General features: G+C 44.2%; 1 protein-coding gene across 1 annotated transcript in view; it reads right to left on the bottom strand.

The window, feature by feature from the left end:
- Positions 1-1,087: 1,087 nt before the first annotated feature.
- The window catches only part of LOC139288499 (membrane-associated guanylate kinase, WW and PDZ domain-containing protein 3), a 35,224-nt gene continuing 12,528 nt past the window's right edge, over positions 1,088-23,783 (bottom strand). Inside the window, exons 4-17 of the mRNA XM_070909804.1 lie at positions 19,523-19,642; positions 17,849-18,022; positions 15,654-15,849; positions 15,386-15,456; positions 14,118-14,279; positions 12,723-13,248; positions 11,648-12,203; positions 11,265-11,328; positions 10,768-11,181; positions 5,421-5,621; positions 5,254-5,330; positions 5,020-5,166; positions 3,957-4,095; positions 1,088-2,927 (exon numbers count right to left, since the gene is read on the bottom strand). Coding sequence (XP_070765905.1) covers positions 1,840-2,927; positions 3,957-4,095; positions 5,020-5,166; positions 5,254-5,330; positions 5,421-5,621; positions 10,768-11,181; positions 11,265-11,328; positions 11,648-12,203; positions 12,723-13,248; positions 14,118-14,279; positions 15,386-15,456; positions 15,654-15,849; positions 17,849-18,022; positions 19,523-19,642 — 3,935 coding nt within the window. The 3' untranslated portion in view covers positions 1,088-1,839. The remainder of the gene's footprint in view (positions 2,928-3,956; positions 4,096-5,019; positions 5,167-5,253; positions 5,331-5,420; positions 5,622-10,767; positions 11,182-11,264; positions 11,329-11,647; positions 12,204-12,722; positions 13,249-14,117; positions 14,280-15,385; positions 15,457-15,653; positions 15,850-17,848; positions 18,023-19,522; positions 19,643-23,783) is intronic.

A 23,783-nucleotide genomic window follows, 5' to 3' on the forward strand; every position in this document is an offset into this window, starting at 1 on the left:
TGGTTTGGTCACTGTGCTACCATTTCTGTGCAGCACAGCAATGCAAACAAATGGGCAGGGCACACCAAGCAGTTCATTTCAGCTCTGTGGTTTGATAACAATGGGTACAAATGAAGGAATGGCTTCACTTATAGCATCAATCTTTAGATAATTATGGGCTGGTAACAAACAGCTGTAACAGTCTGCGTCTCGTAATGCTGCCATAAAGAATCAACAGAACATAGCTTTGACATTTAAATAATAGGAATCCACTCTGTGTTATGAAAATGGCGTGAAGTCACTTTGTAGCTTTTCGTCCTGATGGCTTATCTAGAGCAAAGTATCTGAAAACCTGAGTATTTCAAAAAAGATAATTTCATAGAAAAATAACATCTCACAGTATCCATTCAGCTTGTTTGTTTGTTTGTTTTTCAGAACATAATCTTTAAAAAAGAGAGCAAAACGAAATGATGTGCCATCTTAGACGCAACACTGAGCTCAGATCCTGCGGAGGCTTATGATTATTATTTTTTGTGGATTTACAGTAAGGGCCTTTTTTTGGCATGACTGAAATTACTAAACATCCCGCCCACCTCTCTTGTGTTAGAGACCTCAGAGCAAAGGGTTTTCACAGTAAGAAAAATCAGTGGTTTAGGATAAAGTGGTTTATGTTACCAAGGCAACTGTACGTGGCACGATGGGCACAGCACTCTCTAGAATCTAGATAGTGGTTTTGTTCTGACCCCGAATACACAATATTAACAGTACTGGAAATATGCACACCAGATGCATATTTTTGGCATCTTTTGCTGACTTCTGAAGGAGGGTACAACATAGAGTATCCTTATCCACACTCAAGCAGCATTTTACAAAACATTCATTTATGAATAGGGCAGATACAATATACTTCTTAGTCTGTTTACATTTTGAACCTTCACAAAAGCTATATACCAATTTTCACGTAATTTCTCATCACACAATAATAAATAATATGAATGCTTAGCTTTTGTATGTAATATATAGATATACTGCATATACTCTTTATATTCTCATATATATATATATATGCTTATGATGTATTACAATACAGTAATACAAATCAGGGCTTGGCTCCAGTTAGTATAGTATTTACAATAGGTTCTGTCATTTATTTCTCTACAAATATTTACAGAATATAGATTTCACACCTGCTGTCAAAGGGGATTTGCATTATCACAATCAGATATTCAGTTATATGGAACGACATTACAAGTCGAGGCCACGTAAGACAGAGAGGATATTGTACAAACGTGTTACACCGTTTCCTCTAAGACCAGATCGACGTGGAGATGGATGGCTGATCGACTTGGAAAGTTGCATTATTATTGCTCAGTACCTTCATGAGGTATAAGTGAATGTCTGTGCAGTCTTTGTACAGTGGGGGGTATCGCTAAAATAGCTCGAGGACAGAGATGCAGAGAGGTGAGTGAGAAATAGGAAGTCTGTGTCTGAAATACCTTGTTGTCCTGGAAACATCTTCCACAAAGGCTGCAAACGTAAAGAGAGGAGTGAAACATACTGAGGGCAACAGTGCCTCAGAAAAGAAAAGAAAACCCAATGTCTTTGTTGTTCACCCGCAAAAACAGACATAACTTTACCGTGTTGGTGTCGTTTACAAGTTAAAATGTGATATCGACATTTAACATCAGCCAGAGGTCAGCTGTAAAAAGGCACAAAGAATATGACTTCACTACTGTAGATATCAAAGTGACTGAGAGAAAATGTTGGTAGTGTGGGTAGCTGCAGAAAACAAGTCAAGGTCTAACAGTGTGAGACTGACAGAATCTGATACAGTATCGTTCAGCTGCGGCGTGCTGTGAGTCAAGAGACAGCTCTTCTTCCTCCTCCCTGCCCTGTCCGCCTCCCAGGGTGCCTGGTCCCCTCTACGACCTGAGCCGCCCTCTGCTGGCTGGGCGTGAGCCAAGGGCCTGGCAGCACCACGGCCCTGCGCCCGCCAGCTTCTGTGGCGGCCAGAGAAAGGCCTGAGATGCTGGCAGCAGACACGCTGCCGTCAGATTGGCTGCCTCCAGACTCTGAGTCATCATCCCCAATCTGCTCTACGGACAGTGTGGAGGTGAGGAAGGAGAAGGGCTTTCTCTGTGACACCGGATCTGTCGCAGCGACACTTGCTAAACGCCTCTCGACACGCTCGCTCTGATCCTCGTTCAGCTCCGTCTCTCTGTTTTCACCCCTGTCATCACCCCAGGACCTCTCCTGCTCCTGCTCAATCTCCAGCTCCCTCTCCCTCTCCTTCCTCAGTTCCCTGTACTCTGCTGCCATGTCCCAGTTTTCATCACGCTCCTCCTCCCAGTTTTGTTTGGGTCTGGGAAGCTTTTCGTTGGGACTTGGAATGGGTAGGAAAACATCCTCTTCACTCTCTTCTCTCTCTGAATTGACTTTCTCCTCTACCTCCTTCATCCATTCTTCCACCCTTTCCTCAGCAGCGGGTACCTCCTGCTCTTCCTCCTGCTCAGGCTCCTCAGCCTCTGCCCTCCCAACGCTCTCCTCACTTCTACTTTTCCTCTCTCTGCTTTTGCTTCTCCCTCTCTCCTTCTCCCTTTTCCTTCCCCTCGCTGTCCCTATTTCCATCTCTCTATCATCATAATTCCTGAGGGCATCTCTGGGTAAACTCTGAGACTCTCTTTTTCTCCTCCTCCTGTCCTTAGCTTCCCGAGACCTCTCTCCCTGCTCAGAGATGGGGCTTTGTAAACCAGAGCGCCCTCCTCCCTCTGAGCCCCGTCTTCTCCTTCTCTCTCTCGTCCCTTTCCCTCCCTCGCGTCCATTCGAAGACCTGCTTCTCCTCTTCTTCTTGGAGCTGTGCCCCTTCCGCCCGCTGGAGTCTACTGCAGCCAAACCCTGCTCCTTGGGGTGATGCAGGTGGGAGGGGGAGGTGATTCTGTGCTCACGGCCTGGACACACATTATATGGAGACAGGAGGAGAAAACAGAGTGAATAGGCAGGTAAAAGAGTGGAAGAGCAAAATCTCTGGCAGAGAACATTATGTAATCTGATATTAAACAGCTCTGAAATCCACAAAGTGTTTGCTTTTTTTGTTTTTTTTGGAGGTGCATTAAGTCAGCTTGTGTAACTGCTGACAGCTGCTTTTTTATTTTCGGGCAACCTTCAGATAACCCTTCATTAGAAATATGACACACATCTGCTTATCAGTATGCTCCTTAATAGTGTAATTATGTAATTCTCTTTATTAAATAATTTGGCGTGCTTACAATTGTGAAGCTGGCGAAGTTTGTTCAGAGATATAATAATCAGTATAATATTGCAGACTTACTAACTACACAGTTACGTACTATGATAACCAAGATTATCTTATAATGAGGAGGTCCAGCACACAGGCTGTAAGGTATCTTTCACTACAAGTGAAGACAGCAGTGGTGACTGAGTAGGACTGTAGAGAGACAGAAAATGGGAGAACTAACAGGAACCATTACCAACCGCGTATTCTCTGTCCGTCCAATGACATAGAAGCAAGGCTCGCCTAGCTTGGAGTTGGTCATACATAGAGACAAACTGGAGAGCTCCACTGAGAGAGGGAGAAAAGGGAAAAGACAAGAAAGGAAGGAAGGAGTGGAGCAGAAAGGAGAGAAATTGTTTGGAAGAAGAAACAAGGAAAGCCAAGACAGGCCAAATCCAAAAGTTAAAGATCAAATGAACCAAAATGCGGATGGGTTAAAAGGTGGGAAACACCACAAAAGAAAAAGAAAGAATAAAGAGGTAGAAGTATTTTAGTTAGAATCAGTCCCACAGAAAAAGAATAAGAAAGGAGATTACACACCAAAGACAAATACATCACATGCAAAAGACATGAGGTTCCCCGTCTTATACGTTAAATCCCACATATTTCCATGCTTATAATTTCCTCTGTAAACACATCGTGGTAACACCCTGAAATATTCCTAAATCCTCCCACTGGGTCTTACCATAGTCAGGCACGTAGCCGTTCCCTCTCTTCAGGACCAGGTGGATGCGGTGGCCTCCTCTGCGGATCTGCTCGACCGCCTGGCTGTGGGTCATCCCTGCCGTGCTGTCCCCATTGATCTCCACGAGCTGGTCGCTGACCTGCAGCCACAACACACAAACATTAGTTTAAAGGTTGTGTCCATTATCTCATTAAAATAACTGAATATTCTGTAATATAAATGCGTAACAGTAACTAGGATAGTCCTTTTACACGGCAGACATTTTGACTTAACATGGCAGGAATAGCACAGGTGTGCACAATACCAGGACCCCGAAACTGAAGCAGCTAAATGGAAGTTATTCACACCTTTTGCTTGTGATTATTTACTTTCATCACTTGATGTGGATAAAATGGTTAATGGCAATGCTAGCGGCTCTGTGAGGCTCTAGCTATATGCTAACACTAGCATGGCAACATGCTCACAATTACAATGCTGTGATAGCAGATGTAATTTCACCATCTTAGTTTTAGCATGCTAACATTTGCTAATTAGCACTAAACACAAAGTACATCTAAGGATGATGGATGTCATTAGTTCTGACAATTGATGATGATGATGTTGCTAACTGAAAATATTAAAAGGGGTCATCAAAGTTGTTACACTTCGTCCTTTGACTGTTAAACTCTTATAAATAATAACAAAAACTTTGATTGTTGCTCATTTGGTCATGAATATTATATATGAATAACATGAAATGTTACTGAGAAAAGCATTGAAAGTTTTCAGGGATTTTAAGTGTCTTGCTTTGACTGAAAAGTTTATCAAAAGTAATCTGCAAATTCAAAACAAAAATATTGGAATCACAATCATCGCATTTTTAAGTAACGGAACAACAGACTACAGCAAGCATGCTGTTATTAATCAACCTTGACTTCATCAAATTGGAATATCTGCTGTGAATTATTCAAATGAAAAGTTTGCACATACTTCCATCCAGAAGCTCACACAGAGAATAATACAGATATAAATACATTATAGTAAAAGAGCATAAAGAGTAGTATATGTAAACTGAAATGCACACCTGCATTTTTTGGCTCCGTGAGGCCGGCCCCCCCTCCATCAGTCCGAGGACGTAGAGGCCCATGTTGTACTCACTGCCCCCTCGGAGGCTGAAGCCAAAGCCCGAATGGCCACGATCCAGGTCGACACTGTAATACCTGGAGTCACGCTGGAGAGAGGGTAAGAAGGAGGACTGATGATCATCATCTGCAGGAAAGATATGTCCACACATTATTAATGATGGTGCTGCCCTCACCTTTGGACGCGACCTCTGACCCTTTCTGCTTCTGTGCCCGGGGTCAAACTCAGTGGTTTCCGAAAGGGTTGAAGTATCTGAAAAAGATGATGATTGTTAGGTTATGAATTAAGAGCCAGGCTGTATATTTGTGTGTATGTTTCTTGGATACTTATGTCTATGCTTACAGGTGCTGGGACGGGGGATGATGGTGAGGCGTAGAGTATTTCCCGCTCTACGCAGGATCTGAGCGAGCTCCCGGTGAGGCAGAGTCACCACGGAGCGTCCCTCCACTGCCTCTAATCGATCTCCGGGCCGGATCTGTCCACTCTTGGCCGCTGGGCTGCCTCGACGGACCGTCACGAACCGGTGAGGGAGGAGTGAAGCAGCTGAAGAGATGACAGAAAAACCTCAGTTACTACTACCTTAAATGACTTGTTGCTCGATTACTTGTTGATTAATTCATGCATGAAATAAAGTAGAAGTTGGAACACAAAACTCCATTCAGCCACAAAACTTTCCTTTTAACTGAAGGCAGTGAGTAATAAGTGGGGTCAAATGGAGATACATTTCAAAGCAGGAAGATTTATTTCACTTGTGAGTTTGCCAGACTTCCTTAAACAAGCTCTAATTGAGCTTTGGGTCGTTTTTTTGGCAAGATTTACTTAATAAATTACTTCCCACAGAAGCCTTCCTTTACACCTCCCCCCACTGTCTCCTTGAAACTCTCTCCTGTTCTCCTTCATCTTCCCATCTATCAACCTATCTCTCCATCCGCTGACACACCGGGAACTGATTTTTGCTGTTAAATGATTTGTCTTTCTCCTCAAGAACAAACTGTCATGGAGCACGAGCTTTCCAGCAAATATTTTCCTGTCCCGAATCTGTCAAACTCCTCAGAACAACAGGCTTTAGATATTTACACTTTGCTTTATACAGCGTCAGTGATTCTTATGCTCAGCTCTTCTAAGGCTGTCTGCATCAGTATGCCGCTAGCATACAAAACACACACACAGCAGTTTTTACTTCTTTCTGCCAATACCTCAAGATGTCTTTCTCCTCTGTGTGGGAAAACGCTGCCTGTCTTCTCCCAGCCACTGCTCAAACATACCACATAATCACTCCTAGAAAGCTTTTATACACACAAGAGAGTGTAGCTGAGGTCGCAGACGATGTGCAAGTGTTCCTGTCTTTTTGTCAGATTCCACTGACCTCTGAATGGAAGTGAGGGTACAGGAGGCACAATTAGCTTATCATGAACTCAATTTGTCTAATCTGCTGTGCGAGGAGATCACTCACAATAGAGCTTAACTCTGGTCAGTGTCTGAGGTTGATGAGAAAAGTATCAAGCAGCCTAAAAATATATTTGCTTCCACTAATCTCCTGCGCCAACTAAAAAAGCTTCTTACAGTTTTTAGCTGGACGGTCTGTGTCTGTCTGCTTAGACTCCTAATTCTATCTTCTGTTCTTCTTTCTGTATCTTAAACTCTCGCTCTGACCCCTCTGTGAGGGTATGCTGTGCTTTGGTGACAGCTGGCCCCTCTAGAGTCTTGCCAGTGGCCTTATGTAACCCATCAGGCAGCAAAAACATTTTGAGAGTCATTCAGCTGAGGTACAGAGTCAGTCTACATCAGTGCAGGATAAAAATAGCATGTTTAAATTGACTTATAGAGCGCCATGAAATGATTTTTAACAGATTAAAATTGTTATTGTGGGGGCTAAGATATGTCACATGACATACACGAGTCCAGGGACACATCTCCAATCTGGGCCTAATCTGGGTGACCCAGGCAGAAACGGCAATCAGGTCAAATCAAAGCCAAGGCAGCTTTGCAAATAGTCTTCTTATCATGCATAATACATCGGTCCAACATCAACAGTCGCCAAACACATGAACACACATGCAACAGCCATGCTCACTCACGCGCACACACACACATGTACAGCACCACACACACATGCACAGTGACTCACACACAGAGGGATTGGGACAGATGTACTCAGCCACACACACACACACACACACACACACGCTCAAACTACACACAGATGCATCCAAATGGACTGCTTTATATTAGTCTTTTCCTCTGGCTCTCCATGTTCTCCTGTCCAGAGTAATCCCACTGCGGTATGCCCAGCAGCCAGCCAGCCTCTGACGCGCTGCACTGATCACCGCTCAGGAGCGGTAGCGGCCCCCCTCCCCACCAATCGTAAAATCCCTCCTCTGCAGCCCAGATGCATCAGCCGGTGCAGACATCCCCACAGCAGCTTGCCGATGCTAAGTGCATGTCGGAGACCAGAGAGAGCACTGTTGATCTTCAGCAGGATCATTCATTCAGTAGTGTGTGTGTGTGTGTGTGTGTGTGCAGGTTAATTAATGCTGAACTCAGCACTACTAACTCCATTCATTTTACTGCATGTGAAGCTCATGAGTGGCTCTAACACACAGACCATCACTACGTCACCATAACATAATGTCGTATGCTGCTTTAAGCCTGGCAGGATTAAAAAATATCAAAAATTCCCAAATTCATTGGCTGTTTATCCTGTAACTGTAAAAAAAAAAAGAACCACAATACATTTCAAACACAGCATCAGTTTGATCAACTATCTGACATCTGGAACATGTGACCCTGTGGATCTAACTTTCATTCACAAAGTCAACACATCTGACGGAGCAAACTTTAGCGTGAAACACAGAATTATGCCACTCTAGCTCGTGCTCAAAAGCTGACCGTGAAACACTGCACCAAACCAGCACCCTCCCACCTTTTAGTAAACATGAAACGAGAAGTGGAGCGAATAATTACGTTTAGACTCCTTCACAGTTTTCAAAGCAGACTGTAGTCTCTCCAGCATGGCTCTTTGATTAGCATGCGCAGAAAAACAAAACAAAAAGAGAAAAAAAAATCCTAAATTCCACGTCAGGCAGCTTTGGAGGTGTTGAGATTCACATGTGACGGTCAGCAAGGAGCTAAAACACAGGTTTGCGGTCCCCTCTGTTGCTCCACTGCGAAGGGAAATGTTCAGTGTTGCATTTCTCTTAAGCATTCAGAGAGCGGGAGGTAGGTGGGAGGCGGAGGGAGGGAGAGATAAAGAGGGAGAGAGAGGGAGAGTTTTAATCTTTTGAAAAACCAGACTGGACGCTTTTACTGCAGAGTAAAGGGGTGTGAGAGAGAGAGAGAGAGAGAGAGAGGAAGGGAGAGAGGGAGAGAGGGAGAGAGGAAGAGAGAGAGGGAGAGAGGAAGAGAGAGAGGGAGAGAGAGAGGGAGAGAGAGAGGGAGAGAGAGAGTGGGCGGGAGCTTGTGAGGGAGAGCGATGGAGGGAAAGACTGATGAGAGGGAGAGACAGAGAAAAGAAATGATAGAGGATAAAGGCAGATATGGAAAGACAGAGAGGGCTTGACATGAAGGGGCGAATCAGGACACAGTGGAGATGGAGATTTGAGGGAGGGAGGGAGGGAGGGTCTCTGTACTGCAGAGACAGATGCACCTACAACCTTAATCTCACCAGGAAAACATAAACGTGTGTTCGCTCGGGCCATAAAGCAAATTGGACTGCATCAAACTGGAACAGAGGGCAGCCAATACAAGACACAGGAAGGGGAGAGCGGGTAATACATCATGGGGATGCTGCGGTTAAACTGCTATTCATAAGCACTACACTAAAAGCTAATAAGGGCAGGATGTGTTCGCTTCCCAGACAGAACATAAACAAGCCTCAGCGTCCTGTCAGGATGGAGCGGGTAGAGATCCACAGAGTAAGATACCAACAATATGATATGACTATTAACAAAAGGTCATTTTGCTGGAAACACTCGAGCTGACAAATTGAATTAAAAAGAGCACGGCTACATGTGAAACCTGTAAACAACATGTAAACGTCTTAAAGGAACAGTTTGACATTTGGGGAAATGTGCTGATTCTCTTTATGCTGAGAGTCAGATGAGAAGATCACGTCCAAGTCTGTAGGGCTAAATGTGAAGCTCCCGCCAGCAGCTGGTTAGCTTAGCTTAGCATAAGGAAACAGAAGGGAAAAACATGGGGAAACAGCTATCCTGGCTCCGTCCTAAGTTAACAAAATCCACCAACCAGCACCTCTAAAGCTCACTAATTAATGCATTATATCTTGTTTGTTTAATCAATACAAAAACTGAAGTGCTAAAATGACACGTTGTAGTTTTATGGGGGGGTTATTTGCCTGAAGCAGTGACTTCCTGGAGTCTTGTCATCACGTGAGGTTGGCAGGCACCAAGCTGAGCAAGCTGGTTTTTAGACTTGTTTTTTTGTACAGATTAAACAAACCTGTTATAAACGTGTTGATAAGTGAGCTTTAGAGGTGCTGCTAGAGGGACTTGTTACCTTTGGACAGGGCCAGGCTAGCCGTTTTCCCCCTGTCTCCAGTCTTTATGCTAAGCTAGTGGGCTGCTGGCTCTAGCTTCATCTTTAGAACACAGAAAGAAGAGTGGTATTGATCTTCTCATCTGACTCTCGGCAAGGAAGCGAATAAGCATATTTCGCTGCAAACTATTCTTTTCATAAGCCAGTTCATCGGGCATCAGGTGTGAGATTCTAAAGCCTATGGCTCAGGAGCACATGGAGGTGCACGCAAATCACACACAACCACAAACAAAGAAAATTTAACCTTATGGGTGCAGTAACAAAGGCATAAATGTGTGTGTGTGTGTGTGTGTGTGTGTGTGTGTGTGTGTGTGTGTTTGAGTGTGTAAAGTGAGACATGTGGCTTTGCAAGATCCTATAAAAACAGGAAATGGTCCTCCAGAGATGAGAAGCCCTACATCAATACATGAGCTGTTGGTGTCCCCGCATGCAATATGATGCGGATATTGTTCTTTGTTGGTTTTGGTCATCCAGGCAACATAATGTTATGACAGCACTGAGAAGATCCAGAGTGATATACAACTTTGTGTAGTTGGTTTCTTAATTTTTGCATAAAGATTTTTCTTAAAACAAAAAAAAAAGAAACTGAAATTCTTTGTTGTGGCCACCAAACAAACACCCAAACATTTCACGGGTAGTGCATTTGATTTCAGCTTTTCAAAAATATAGACAGACAATATACAGTAATTCTTTCTGCACTATTTGCTGCAAAAATGTCTGCTAGCTCGCCAAAAGTGTCGTCAGCAACAATAGTTAATGCCAAAACTGATTTCCTTCAACAATGCAAATAAATCAACGTGGGGGGAAAAAAACACTACAAGGGCTACAAGAAAAGGGTTGACGATGCATCATGACTCATCTGGTGGCATGTTGCCATGGTGACCACTTTTTAATCTGTAATTACCTAATGGTGCGTCTGTCCACAAGGGCATCCAAATGAAACCCCGTCTCTCTGGGCAGGTAACCAAATGGTTCTACTGGGCCAGAAAAGTTCAACTAATGCTGCTTGAAGCCTGTCCAGTTCTACTTCAGATCATTAGATGAAAAAATACAGTTTTACTAAACTATATTTAAAACATTTAACTTGATAAACATGTTGCACGGTATCATTTGTCACTATGTAGTTCGCTCTCACCTTTGCCATTCTCCACATCCTGAGAGGCAATGACGAACCCAAAGCCCTCTCCTGGCTTTCTCCTCAGCTCCACATCAAACCCTCGGAGCGGCCGAGTTCGCTCACCGCCCTGCCTCTCCAGACCGGATTCAGGCACTGTGACGCCGCCTGCCTCGTCCTCCAGGCCTGTGTTGATCCAGTCTTTGGGTTCCATGGTCAGGGTCACTGGAATCGACTCCAAGAAACTGGTGCTCTGGATCAGAGAGGAGCGCATCGGGGCTGGGGAGGGAGGGGCGCTAATGGAAGTCCGTGGCATGGGCAGTACTTCTGGGAGCAGAGAGGAGTTGTCTGAACCAACAGGTGGAGGAGGGGGGCGGAGGAGAGGCGGAGGGAGTCTCCGAATAGAGCCGGGGGAGACGGCTGAATGATAGATACCTGATAATGGAACAAGAAAATAACTGTGAATACTCGTCTGCCACGACTAAAATCACTGACTACAACAAGCGAGAGTCATTTACCTCCTCTGTAAACCAACAAGATGACTTCTGCCAGTTTGGTGTGTTCCAGGAGGACTGTTTGTACCTGTCAACAAACATATCATTATATAATGACACCTTACCTTTATCTCTCACACTGAATTAAAACACCACACTGGTGATTAAGCATGTTTTAAGCCAGTGGTTTACAACCTGGGGGCAGGGAGATGAATTGCTGTGAAGGAAATAAGAAGAGGTTTACTTTCACCCCAAATTATGATTATTTTCTCTAATTTTAGAGGCAAGAGGTGGCGAGCTTCTGTTTTGCATTAAACAGAAAAGGTCTGGAACCACTGTCTTAACCCATCAACTATGGACTGTGTTTAGTTCACATTACTTCTCCCTCCCATTTGGTCCTCCTCTACCTGTGCGAAGCTAAGACTCTGGACATCCGCTCCGTTGATTTTGATAATAGCATCCCCTGGCTGCAGGGAGTTGCACTGCTTCCTGTCCCAGACTCTCTTCACTATAGTCATCCTGCCTCCTGGACCGCCGGCCGTCACGCTGAAGCCGAGTCCTCGGTCTCCTTCACTCTGGGCCAAGGCCACTGGCACCAGCTCCCCTCCGCTGAAACTGCCAACTCCACTGCCCATACTCATCGCCCCAGGAGAGGACACACTGGTGGGACTCGCAGTGGGGCTCGTGTTGCCATGGAAACCGTTGAAGGCGCGGTGGTGGGGGCTGTCAGGGGTCGGAGGAGGTCTGAGGTGGGAGGTCTGCGGTCTGAAGAGGCGGGAGTGAGCACTATGGGGGCCGCCAGGGGAGGACATGGGCCTCCTCGGTGACTGAGGCAGGGGCAGCCGGGACCCCGACAGGGTGCAGGTGGACAGGTCACTCTCAGATGACTTGCATGTGCCGTAACGCAAAGGATGAGGGGGCGTTGAGAGGGAGTTATTGTTGTGATTGCGGATCATTGATGCCCTGATGAAAAAGAATGGGAGGAGTAAAAATCAATAATAATTCCAGTAAGTCTTTGCTTTGACACACATGCAACAATAGATTATTTTCATTATCAATTAATTGCCCAAAAAAAGCCCAAAGTGACGTCTTCAAATTGCTTGTGTCCAACCAAAAGCCAAAGACAAATCTGGAACCATCTAACATTTGGCATTTTTGCTTGAAAACGTATAATTGATTATCAAAATAGTGGCTGAAAAATGTTCAATCGACTAATTAATTAATTGACTTATGGTTGCAGCTCTAGAAATGTTCTGTATCCAATGTAAGTGTCAGAGCTCATTTCCTACAGATCTGGACCTCAGAGAGTCTTATTTGGAAAAGGTGAACTTTCAAATTATGCGTAAAATCAATGCGATTCAAAATCACAGCAATCAACCACTAACTGTTTTCATTCAATGTAATTTAAAATGGGCATTACAAAATTAAATGAATGTACAATCTCTGCAGGAAACTCCTTTGCGCCACGCGTGTAGGTGTTACCTGTGTGAACCAATGGCAGAAACAACTTCGCTGTCACTCTGGCTGGCAAGCGTCGGGTCGAATGACTGCAGCCTGGCTAAACTTCTCAGGGAACGAGGAGGACGCACGGGAAAGGAAGAGGCGGCGTTGCTCATGCTGGAGCGTCTGTATGAGGGAGGCTGTCTGGTAGCGAAAGACGTGGCGTTTCCATTAGCGTCCAGAGTCATCCCTGGTTCCATGTAGCTCCCGTCACCGTGGACCCCGTTAAAGTTAAAGTGCTGGGTCTGGGGAGTGGGTGTCGGGAGGCGAGGTAGTTGGTGAAGAGGCTGAGGCTGGGTGGTGGTGGGCGGTAGAATGGGGTCCCCGCTGTCCAGTAGCCTTGGCGGGGGCTGTTTGGGACACCCGTCATGGTTGTAGAGCATGGGATACCCTCTTCTAACCTCTACATCCACAGCGTGGCCCACAGGCACCGACTTGAGCATCTCTACCACCTCTTTGTGAGACACTCCCAACACACAAACGTCATTGATGTACACCAGGATGTCGGCTGATGAAGCACAAAAGAAGGCACATGGGTAGAGATATCATTATAACACACTTAATAGGACACTTTTAATCATCTGCAGCAAAATCACACACCTTTCTACCTTTGTGGTTACTTTTATGTACTAATACTTCAACCATTTTCATATGCCTGAGTGTGCAGATAAGTGTAGTTTGCAAATGAAACACTATCTGAGTGTTTTGTGTGGGTGTTGACTAATCCAACCAAGTAATCCCTCTAAACCAGCCTATTAACAGATATGAACTACATGAGTCCCTGCAGAGACATCTGCCTGCATCGGCATTTGTATGCAAGTGTGTGTGTGTGTGTGTGCGTGTGTGTGTGTGTGTGTGTGTGTGTGTGTGTGTGAAATGGATGCACACCGCTGCATATGCGCGTGTTATGATAGCTTGATTATGGTCTACTAGCCCTGAGGATTAAGGACTGATTGTGATATACACTTGCTGTGGGAGATCAGAAAATTCCAGATGTATTATCCTAAAGAGTAGAGACGAAGAACTAGAGAGATAAAACACACTGCTGGTATTACTTTCAGTCTGCAGCTATGGTATGGCTAAGTGTGGTACTATTACGATTAATATTCTTGATTCTTGATTCTTGACAATTTAAAATCAAACTGTATCAACAAAACAAGAAAGGGCAAAACATGGCATTTATAAAGATTAAGAAATAAGTGAAATGACTCTACGTATGAAGAATAGTAGCCTAAAGCATATTATAGTATTGTCTTTGTGTTTAAGAATGTGTCCCCTACTCTCTTCAGTTGATTTCATCTCACATATATGTTTTAGCAGTACATTTCAGATAGCTTTCTCATGCAGTAATCGTCCGTTGTTCATTGTATTTTTTACCTGTCTTGAGTGCCGAGGGTCCACTTGCAGTCACACTGTAGACCTGGAGGAACTCTCTTGGCCTGCTGCCCCCGACAATATTGAAACCGAACCCTCTGGAGCCCTTGGTCAAATGTGTGTGCACGGGGAAACCCCTGAGCTCTCCAGGCAGGTCTGTGAACCCTGGGAGTCACAGAAATATACAGAGACAGAAAGAGAGAGGGTGAGATAATGATGATGCTTACCTCAGAGGAAAAAGTCTCAAAAATCTTCAAGGCAGCAAGGATTTAAAAAAACAAAACACCAGAGTGATATCAGAGAAAGAGAGCAGTGATAACACTTTCAGTCCTGTGTGTTTATACGACTAAATGGTTTGAACTGACGGGTTTTAGGAGTGAGAGAAAAAGGGAGAGAGAGAGAGAGAGAGTCAGAAAACCAATCGCCAGATGGCTTTTAACAACAAATACCTATAAATAAATAGACATGCACACACTCCAAAGTGTTTGGTGGAAAGATTGCATTAAAAGCAGAATCCATTACAGACTACTTCCTTAAAATCAGCCACATAATCCATTAGATTGACCCAACTCAGTACTGTAATCTGGGTCTTTATATTTACTGTTTACTCTTACTTTGCATCACCAAATCTGTGGAAAATATCAATAAAGATTAGATTTTTCCTACTTATTTTAGCCATATGTTTGTAAAGTGGAGCAGCAATACATTTAAACATTTGTCCACCCTAGCACATTATGACACTGTCAGTTTGGAGTCCACAGATTTTACAGTAATCCTTTCTCATGCAGGTAATTCTGGCCATAATGGAGATTATATCACCTTCTACTGGCGAGAGAAGAGTACTGCACTTTACTGAGACAAGCTGGAATCACAGCACTATAACAGATGGGTTTTTTGCAGTTTGCAATCAGCCATGTCAGACAGACATAAAAAAAGTAGATTCTGTCCTTAATCACGTGACCAAATTATGAAATTAAGTTGCGAGTCACATGCCATCCACGTGTCGGCCCTGCCAGCCGCAGCCGTCAGTCTGGCTGTTTGCCAGCAGCTTCCGAGCTTTAGGCCTTAATCACTTACATGTCTCTGTTCAGCTAAAAGCTCATTCCATCTCATTTGACTCTAACAAGCTGGCTGTGTCTGTTACTTCCGTTCTTGACAAATATGTAGCTTCATTTAGGTTGTTCAACAGTTGAATGTGTCACCGGTGTTTCAATAATTACATCCAGAGAGAGAGAGAGACGGGAAAGAAAGGAAGCAACAAAGAGGCTCACATTCATTTTTGTAGACCGTCTCCCTGCTTGAGGCTCGAGGACTCTGCCAGCTGGTCCTCTTTGGGTTGCGACTTGGGGAGACAAAGGGGGGGAAAGCAAAAGAAAAGCCTCTGGATTTAATATGACAGCACTGGAATTCAATACACTCAGAACAGACATGCCTGCCGTTGACAGTCCTGACAACTTTGCATAGCTGCTCTACTGTATTCACAGCATGTTTAAAGGAATAGTTTGACATTTTGGGAATGATTAGACATGTGATACTCACTCTATGTAGTGAGACTCTCCGGGGTCACTGAAGGCCTGCTCCCAGTGATCCGGCATCACGCCTCTCACCCTGGCACCGCCTCTGCCTCCGATGATCCCGTTCTCTATGGCGCGACCATCCCCGCTGCTGGATGCTCGGGGCCGACCGGGGGACCGATGGCTAGGGGGGACGCTGCTGCTGAGACCGGCAGAGCCTCCTGTAATTATAGAAGAGAGAGTGCGTTGAAAATGAGAATTGAACTGTGAGTTATTATTTAACAGACGCAGTAGGTGGGACAGTTTCTCCTGCAGTCTGTAACGATCTGATGCTGGCAATTGACAGGCAAAAAGTCCTGAGGTCAGCATCTCGGCCAGCTTTGTCCTCCCTCTGAGTAGGCAGAGTGTGTGACCATGCATGTCACACCACCAGCGGAGGGAAAATAAGCATATTTTTTTGCCTAACTGTCCTTGTAGCCGTCCTTGAGCTGTGAGCTCCAGCACAGATCTGAGAGACGTCGGACATAACACCGGGTCCCGAGTTCTCTGCACACGACAAGTGCTGCCGAACCCATCCACCCACACAGTGACTCTTCAGAAGATGACTCAGCAGAGGTCAGGGTGTTGGATGGCTCTCTCAAACTCCATCCTGCCTGCAACCCCCCCCCCCCACCCCCCCACCCAGTCCAGGCTGCCTGCTGCCCTACCTGCCTGTTTGGAGCACGTCTCCAACTATCTGGATCTCTGCCTGCCTGCGTTTCTCACCTCCCACTCAGCCCGCCTCTCTCTTATCTCCGGTACCACTCTGGCTCCCTGCCTCCACCTTTCCTAACACTCAGCCTCCCTACCTGCCTCCACCACCACCCTATGTTGCTGCCTTGCTCTCTTATACTAACCATCTAATCTCGTACTCGCCTTCTGTTCAGTTCTGGTGTTCTAGTTTCTTGTTGTCATCGCTTTTCCAACTTTCCGGCACTGCCTTCATGATGTTATCTGCATAGATGACTTCATTAACTGTGGTGGAAGGTGCAATTTTGAGGTACTTGTACTTAACTTGAGTATTTCCATTTTATGAAATATTGTACTTTTTTTTCTCAGCTACATTTATTTGACTGCATACTTTGGAGATAACAATTACATAAAACATATATATATTATAACTTTATAAAATACCATGCCTTGTATATGAAATGTATTTCAGTGCTTCCCAACCTATTTGGCTCAAAAAAATCTGTGTCTGCTTGGGGTCCCTTGCCACGTTTCAGGTGTCTATGAGTTTTTAGTTGTTCCATCAAAGAGACATTCCCCCTCCAAACTTATATGATGGTTCAGTTCGAGGCCTAACGAGGTAAAATGAATTGATATTTCACAAAAAAGGCAAAGATTAGAAAAAAAATGAATACAAATGTTTGTAGCACAACTTGACCCCTCGGGTTGAGGACCACTGGACTAAACTTCTTACAGTCACAGGGGATATTTTTCTGCTTAACGAGTACTTTAAGTGCATTTTGCTGATAATACTCTCTGTACTTTTACTTAATTATGATTTTGAATGCAGGACATTTACTTGTAATGTATTTTGACTCTGTTGTATTGGTGCTTCTTCCACCACTGGTGATTAATAAGCCTTTTAAGCCTCCTGTCTAACATAATAAACCATGTCTGGTACAGTGAGTCATCCATCACATTTACAGAAAAAGTTATGAAGGGGAAAAAATCTATAACGACAGCGTGTTTGCTTTTCCACTAATGATTTAATTCAAACACTTTCTGCTTCCTTGTCACGTGACTTCCTCAGTGTTTCCCCTCAGCTCCCCGAGTGCACGCTTGCCTATCTGCTTACCTCCCTGCCTGCTCGACCTAAGGCCGCCTGACCTTCCTTTGGAGGTGATCCAGCAATCGATGAGGCCACAGCCCCACTGAGGGTTTAGAGCATACTAATCGTGCTAATGATTGATTAATTTGGGTATCAGAGACTGGAGCTATAGATAGAGGGACAATGCAGTATTTAGCTGCTGGCGACTGTGCATGGCTTAACAGATACTTTTTATTCTGCCGATATGTCTGAAAAACTATTTTTTTTAAAAAAGGCCCCAGCAACTACGTAATACTCCACTTATGATACTATTAACAATCGATTACCTCTTTGTTTTTCCTTCAGGTTTACATTTATGACCTTGCCCACACATGGTCATATAGACCAGGTGTAGCACTACTTGCCTGACAGGCCTGAGTCGTCCTCGCTGTTCTCGCCGTCCTCTGCAGTCTTCTCCAAGTTGCTGAGTGACTTGCTGCGTGTGCGGAAGTTTCTGAGCAGGTTGCGGTGCTCCTGGTAGGTGATAGGGGGGCTCTCTGCGCTGATGTGAACGGGCCGGGGGGTGCCGTAGTAATTCCCTGAGACAGAGAAGGACAGGAGGAAGGCGCCTTGAGGAAGGAAATTGCTCAGAGCAAATGTCATAACTGATATTGAAATAAGATGAACTGCCCTGTGTTGTGAATAAAATCTATTTACATAACCCTAAAGGTGGAGTTCCAATCTGATATGAGTTCATGAGGTAAACAAAATATTTTATATTCAGATATTCCGTAGCAGAGTGGGTTCATGTCATTATGCACAGACTACATGTCTGTATATATGTGCATTATGTATCCCCTGAGCTCAGCTGCTGTATATGCTCTATATTCTCAGGTCTAGCCATCTGCTCCAGCTGCTAAAGAAGAAATTAAATTACCTCCAACCCTCCATTTGGCTCATGGAGATCCAAATGGGTTGAGGGGAAACATTAGATTACTGAACTCAACAACAAGGTCACCAGCCGTCACCATTTACTGCGGTTTCTGCAGGCTACTGCACGCACGACGCCGCTGATACTCCTGATTGCCTTGCTGTAGCGATGCGTCTGTCAATGTCACATGTAAGGCACGTGAGGATGACATTTATTGCTCCCATTAAACGCTTATAAATTATGGATGCTAATGTATGGAGGCTTTTTAATCAGAGGCAGCACTCTGACCCTTAAGTGGGGAGGAGTCTGCGGGGTAGAAACGAGCTGAGCAACACCTGATGACATTAATATGTATAAAGAGATGGATTTCCAACATTCATCACAATGAAAAAACTGTCAATAAATGTTAAATAAATACGAAGCTATATCCAGCTGCCGGTTAGCTTAGCTTTGCACAGACTGGAAACAGGAGGAAACAGCTAGCCTGACACTTTCATAAAGCAATACAATCTACCTTCAGGAAGCTCACTAATTAACACGTTATATCTTCCTGGAATCTTGTCATCACCTTAAGGTTGCCAGGCAACTAGTGGAAACTCCAAGAAATCACTGCACCTAACCAAGAAATAGTCTGGCACATGAACCCTCCGTAAACCACAAGTTGTTGTTTTTTACACGTCAGTTTTTGTATAACGTGTTAATTAGTGAGCTTTAGAGGAGCTGCTAGGCAGATTTTGTTACCTTTGTTACCTTGACAGAACCAGACAAGCTGTTTCCTCCTGTTTCCAGTCTTCACACTAAGCTAAGCTAACCGGCTGATGGCTGTAGCTTCATATTTACCATACAGACATGAGCACAAACTACTTCTTTGACATGCAGCACGAGGATTGTAATAGCACCTCAAATACATGAATTGCTAATAACTTGCAACCATAATAACATCATGTTATTATTTAGCGCACTGTATAATTTCACCCCTGTGTGTTCAGTTTTAACTAATAAATGATTATATGTTCATGTAATTTTCCTGTATATAAATACAGAGATATTTGAGCACAAATAATCAAGAAAATAAAATGTACAAGCTGTGTTATGATTATGCATGATGAACCCCCATGAGGCATTGAAGAGAATCTGGTTGCCAGGACAGTTAAGTGTTCAACCTCACCTTTGAGCTTTCCACTCTCAAGCAGCGCTCCCGACTCCTCCAAGGAGAAGAACTCCTCAATGGAGACAAAGTTGTAGTCTACCCCTGAGATTTCCCCGTCTCTGGGCTGTCTGGTCGTACCTGGGAGAGGGCGACAATGGGAAACATTATGTCATACATCAGAGCCAGGAGGCTAGAAATACTGCCAGCCAGGATGTGTCAATTAATCAAGGCCTTTTCCTCTCGTCGAGAGTCATGAATCTGAGTTCAGTGATTAAACAAAACAGCAATTCAGCAAAATATAAACAGTCCAGGCATTACATTAGTTTGACAAATGATAGAAGTAGTCCAACAAAAGGTAACAACCTAATCGATTAATCTCTTGTAGTATTTAAAGCTATAAACAAGCTGAAAAGGAGTAAAGAAATTTAATTAGAACATGAATTGATATCAATACTTAACAAGGGACCTTCTTAATTGTAAAGTGAGCCCCAGGTCAACAGAGCGTCCAGCCACAAACCAAAATTTGCCCTTTGGTATGAAGAGCACGATGACAACGGTAGGCATTTACCAGGGCCTCTTTGTTATGAACAGATCAATAAGAACAGAATTAAACATTAATGAGGCGCTGTGAAAGTCTTAAAGTCTTTCTATCACCATTGCAAAGATGGAGCACTCGGATGATCAATGGTCTGTCATGGTAATTGATTCACATTGACCTTGGCCTGGAAGAGAGTGGCGAGTCCAAACCACGGCAGGAAAAGCATCCCATCATTACAGAATCACTGAGGTAAGCCTCGACGTTCGCTGTAAGATCTCACCATTAAAGACATGTGCAGGCATGTAGTGTGAAATATATCACATTTTTATCACAAGTCAAATCTGGTGGAATCATTTTAATTTGCAAATTGAACTACAAGGCGCCTGTTCTGACCTTGAGACAAGTAATTCCTTTCCCAAGACATAATCACACCAAGCCCAAACTAAGGACGAATTTCTGTCCTTCTCCTGGAGGACCACATGTGATGTCAGTGTGGGGCCCGACGGGAGGGAGTCACACCCAGCTACCCTATAAAACCCATGATTAATGCACTGCTGTCCTGGGAGCAGCTCTCTCAGCCACAATGACACATGCAGGACTGCATGCACACAAACACACACGGACGTAGACCCACAATGAACGCACACACACACTACAGCCAACTCACACGTGTGGACACACAGACATAAGGGACTGGAAACATTAGAGAGCAAGAGGCATCTCCATCAGCCTGACCTCTTCTTTCAGTAGCACAAAGTGTGTTTACTGTACAGTGTGTGTCCCAATCAGCCACATAGGCTGATGTGAGGCACCAGCCTCTGATTTTGTGTCAGCAGCTGTAATGCCTTTTTTGTTGGGGGGGGGGGGTTTTCACGCCTATATTTCCACCTGCTCCGACTACTTTTTATCACAAAAGCCAATGCAAAAAGCAATTTTCATGGTTTTAGATGGCAAAGGTATAATACACACCAAAACCATAAGAAACATTCATGTGTTGAGTTAAGGGCTGCAATTAATGATTGTTTTCGTTGTTGATTATTTTCTTGATGAGTCGGTTCATCATTTGCTGTATAAAAAAATCAGAAAATAGTGAAAAATGCCTCACAATTTGAGAAAAATGACATAAATACTTCATAAACACAATATATCAGGATTGGTGCTGAAAATGTTTCCGTTGATCAACTAATCGATTGATTGACTGACTAATCGTTTCAGCTCTAGTTGAGTTTTCCTGCACTGTGCCTCGTGCTCGGTGCTTCCCAGAGAAGACACCGTTTTCTGGAGAGAGGTTCGACCCTCACTTCCCAGCTCATTGGGAAACTGTCTTTTGCTTTTAAAAGGGATGAGAAGGGCTGATGTGATTGGCCGTCATTCTAGCTCGCCCCAACTCCGCCTGCTGATACTGTATAAAATAATCAGTTCAGCCTTTTTTCCACTTTGTGCCACGCTGCACTAGAGTTGTGTTTGCACCTCTGGTCACCAGAAAACGCACAGATTTACACCCATGCGTGCTTGCACCCCAAGTTTGTGCTTGCACCCACTTAAAGGAAATTAGAGGTCTCTGTATCTAATTAAAGATCTGATAGCAAATCTCCTGATGACATCTGACGTGTGTGTAATTCTTCTCCTCCCCTCAGGACACCCAGTATCTCTCCAGCTGATATGGTGCGAGGCAGGGATTCATTATCTATGCACCCTCCTAGGAAATATATATGACATGTCAGTGGGGGGGGGTAGATTATTGACATCTTCTTCTTCCCCGCCTGTCCCTGTAGGCGCTGCGCACTGATCCCTGGGGAGAAGGGTGAGATAGGGATTGAAGAGGTAATTACACAGAAGTCTGTATCAACACCCAGAGAGAGAGCTGTCTGTCAAGATCATGCACACAAATAGGCAACAATGAATCCCACAGTTGAAAAGGCCACAGACGGTCCGCCTGACAACGCTGCAGCGAGCATATTAGAATAACTAAATGATGACGTTTCTTATCTCTGACTCCCTCTGAAGACAATTAGGAAAGTCTTTCATGGAGGAGACAGAGACAGAGACACAGCCAGCCTTGAAACTATGACATTGGTTCTGAATCATCCAAGGGCACATGTGCAAATGGTTAGTGCGATTATACAAATATGGATGGGAAAGTTCAGGAGGGTAATGTAAGGTCGGCTAAACTTACACACAGAACAAATGGTATGAGCGAGGAAACAAAAAAAGGGTAGTTTTGTTACTCATGAAATACAGAGCTGTGTTATAGTAGCAAATATAAGTGTTTGTTTTACCGGACTGAACATACAGTATACTGTTGTTTGTCTACACATTTACCTGCTCCCCAAAGGCTACACAGAAAGCATCCTGTCTGCTTCAGTCTGAGCCATTAGACTGCAGTCAGCCCCTCCTCCACTTTGGCACTGATAGACATTTGCTTTTAATTTAATTCCCCCCTCTAGATTATTGATACGGGACCCTGCATTTACTTAATTCTGTCATTCATTTCCATTTTTATGCACTGCCCTCCTGACTGAGCCTTTGTAATGATATTTCTTGCATCAGTGCCAGCTCCAACATCAGAGAACAGTGTCTCATCAAAAGGATTCAGGGATTGAGATACTCTCTAAATAGCACAGCGATACTAAGCCACAGTTTCAGAAGAAGAAATAGCATCTAAATGGAAAAAAAAAAAAAACACAAATCAAAACTGAGGCCTCGTCATACTATCTTTGCTTCCTCACAGTAAAAAACTTGAACTACGCTTCAAGAGCCTCTGAGGCCATTTAATCCTCATCTCAGGTAATTAAAAGTTTTAATCATCGACAAAATAACAAACTACAGCAAAGAGTAGAGGAGGAACATACATATGGTCCTGAAGGGGGCCACAATGAGCCACTGATGAAAACTCCTCCGCTTTAAATTCCTGTTACATCAAGTGCAGCCGCCTCCTCGAAGAAAAGGAAGAAAAAATGATGCTTCTCTACATCTACAAGTGGTCCGAAATGAGACGTGATGGTTTCCAAGCCGTCTCGGGATCAGGACGGCATGCGTGTGTTGGTATCGGCATGAGAACAACAGCATCTTACTGTGTCATCTCCAGCAGATCAGAGGATTACACACCCGGGGGGGCTGAGCCTGCCTTGTTGTCACTCTTAGTAAGAGAAAGCACTCAGAGATGGGAAGTTCAAAAGTTTGACGCCACAATATTTTGCCAATAAATACAGAGTTTATACTGTGTCTTTAGAACGATGTTTACAACCTTCCCTGGCCAAACATCAAATTACTGATTTACCTTATTTCGTATATAACAATCCTCCTTTATCCATCCCATTTCTCCTTCTGAAATGGCTAAAAGCACGACTGTTTATTTGGACAATTCACTCCCTGAGCAGCTGCTTGTAGATGTAACGCACGCATGCATGGCTACATAATGAGAAAGCTTGATATGAATAAGACTGCAATTATACTATAATATGAATATGCAGGTTGTTGACTAAGAGAGGCAGTTTTATCTTCCTTCCTGGGAGTTTTGACCTGTGCCTTGTTCTGTCAGCGCGTGGGTTGTGTGGCATGGCGGCAGACTGTCCCACATGACCTACTTCCTGGACTAAAGGAGAGATTAGCAGCAACTCCACGCTGCCACAGCAAGGTTAAGACTACACACACACACACACACACACAAGGTGATCGGTCTCCTCAATGCTAGCACCTGAACAAAAGAAAACACAAAAGTAGACCAACTCAAGTCAGAAT

This window comes from Enoplosus armatus, chromosome 8, assembly GCF_043641665.1.
Source record: "Enoplosus armatus isolate fEnoArm2 chromosome 8, fEnoArm2.hap1, whole genome shotgun sequence".
NCBI lineage: Eukaryota > Metazoa > Chordata > Actinopteri > Centrarchiformes > Enoplosidae > Enoplosus > Enoplosus armatus.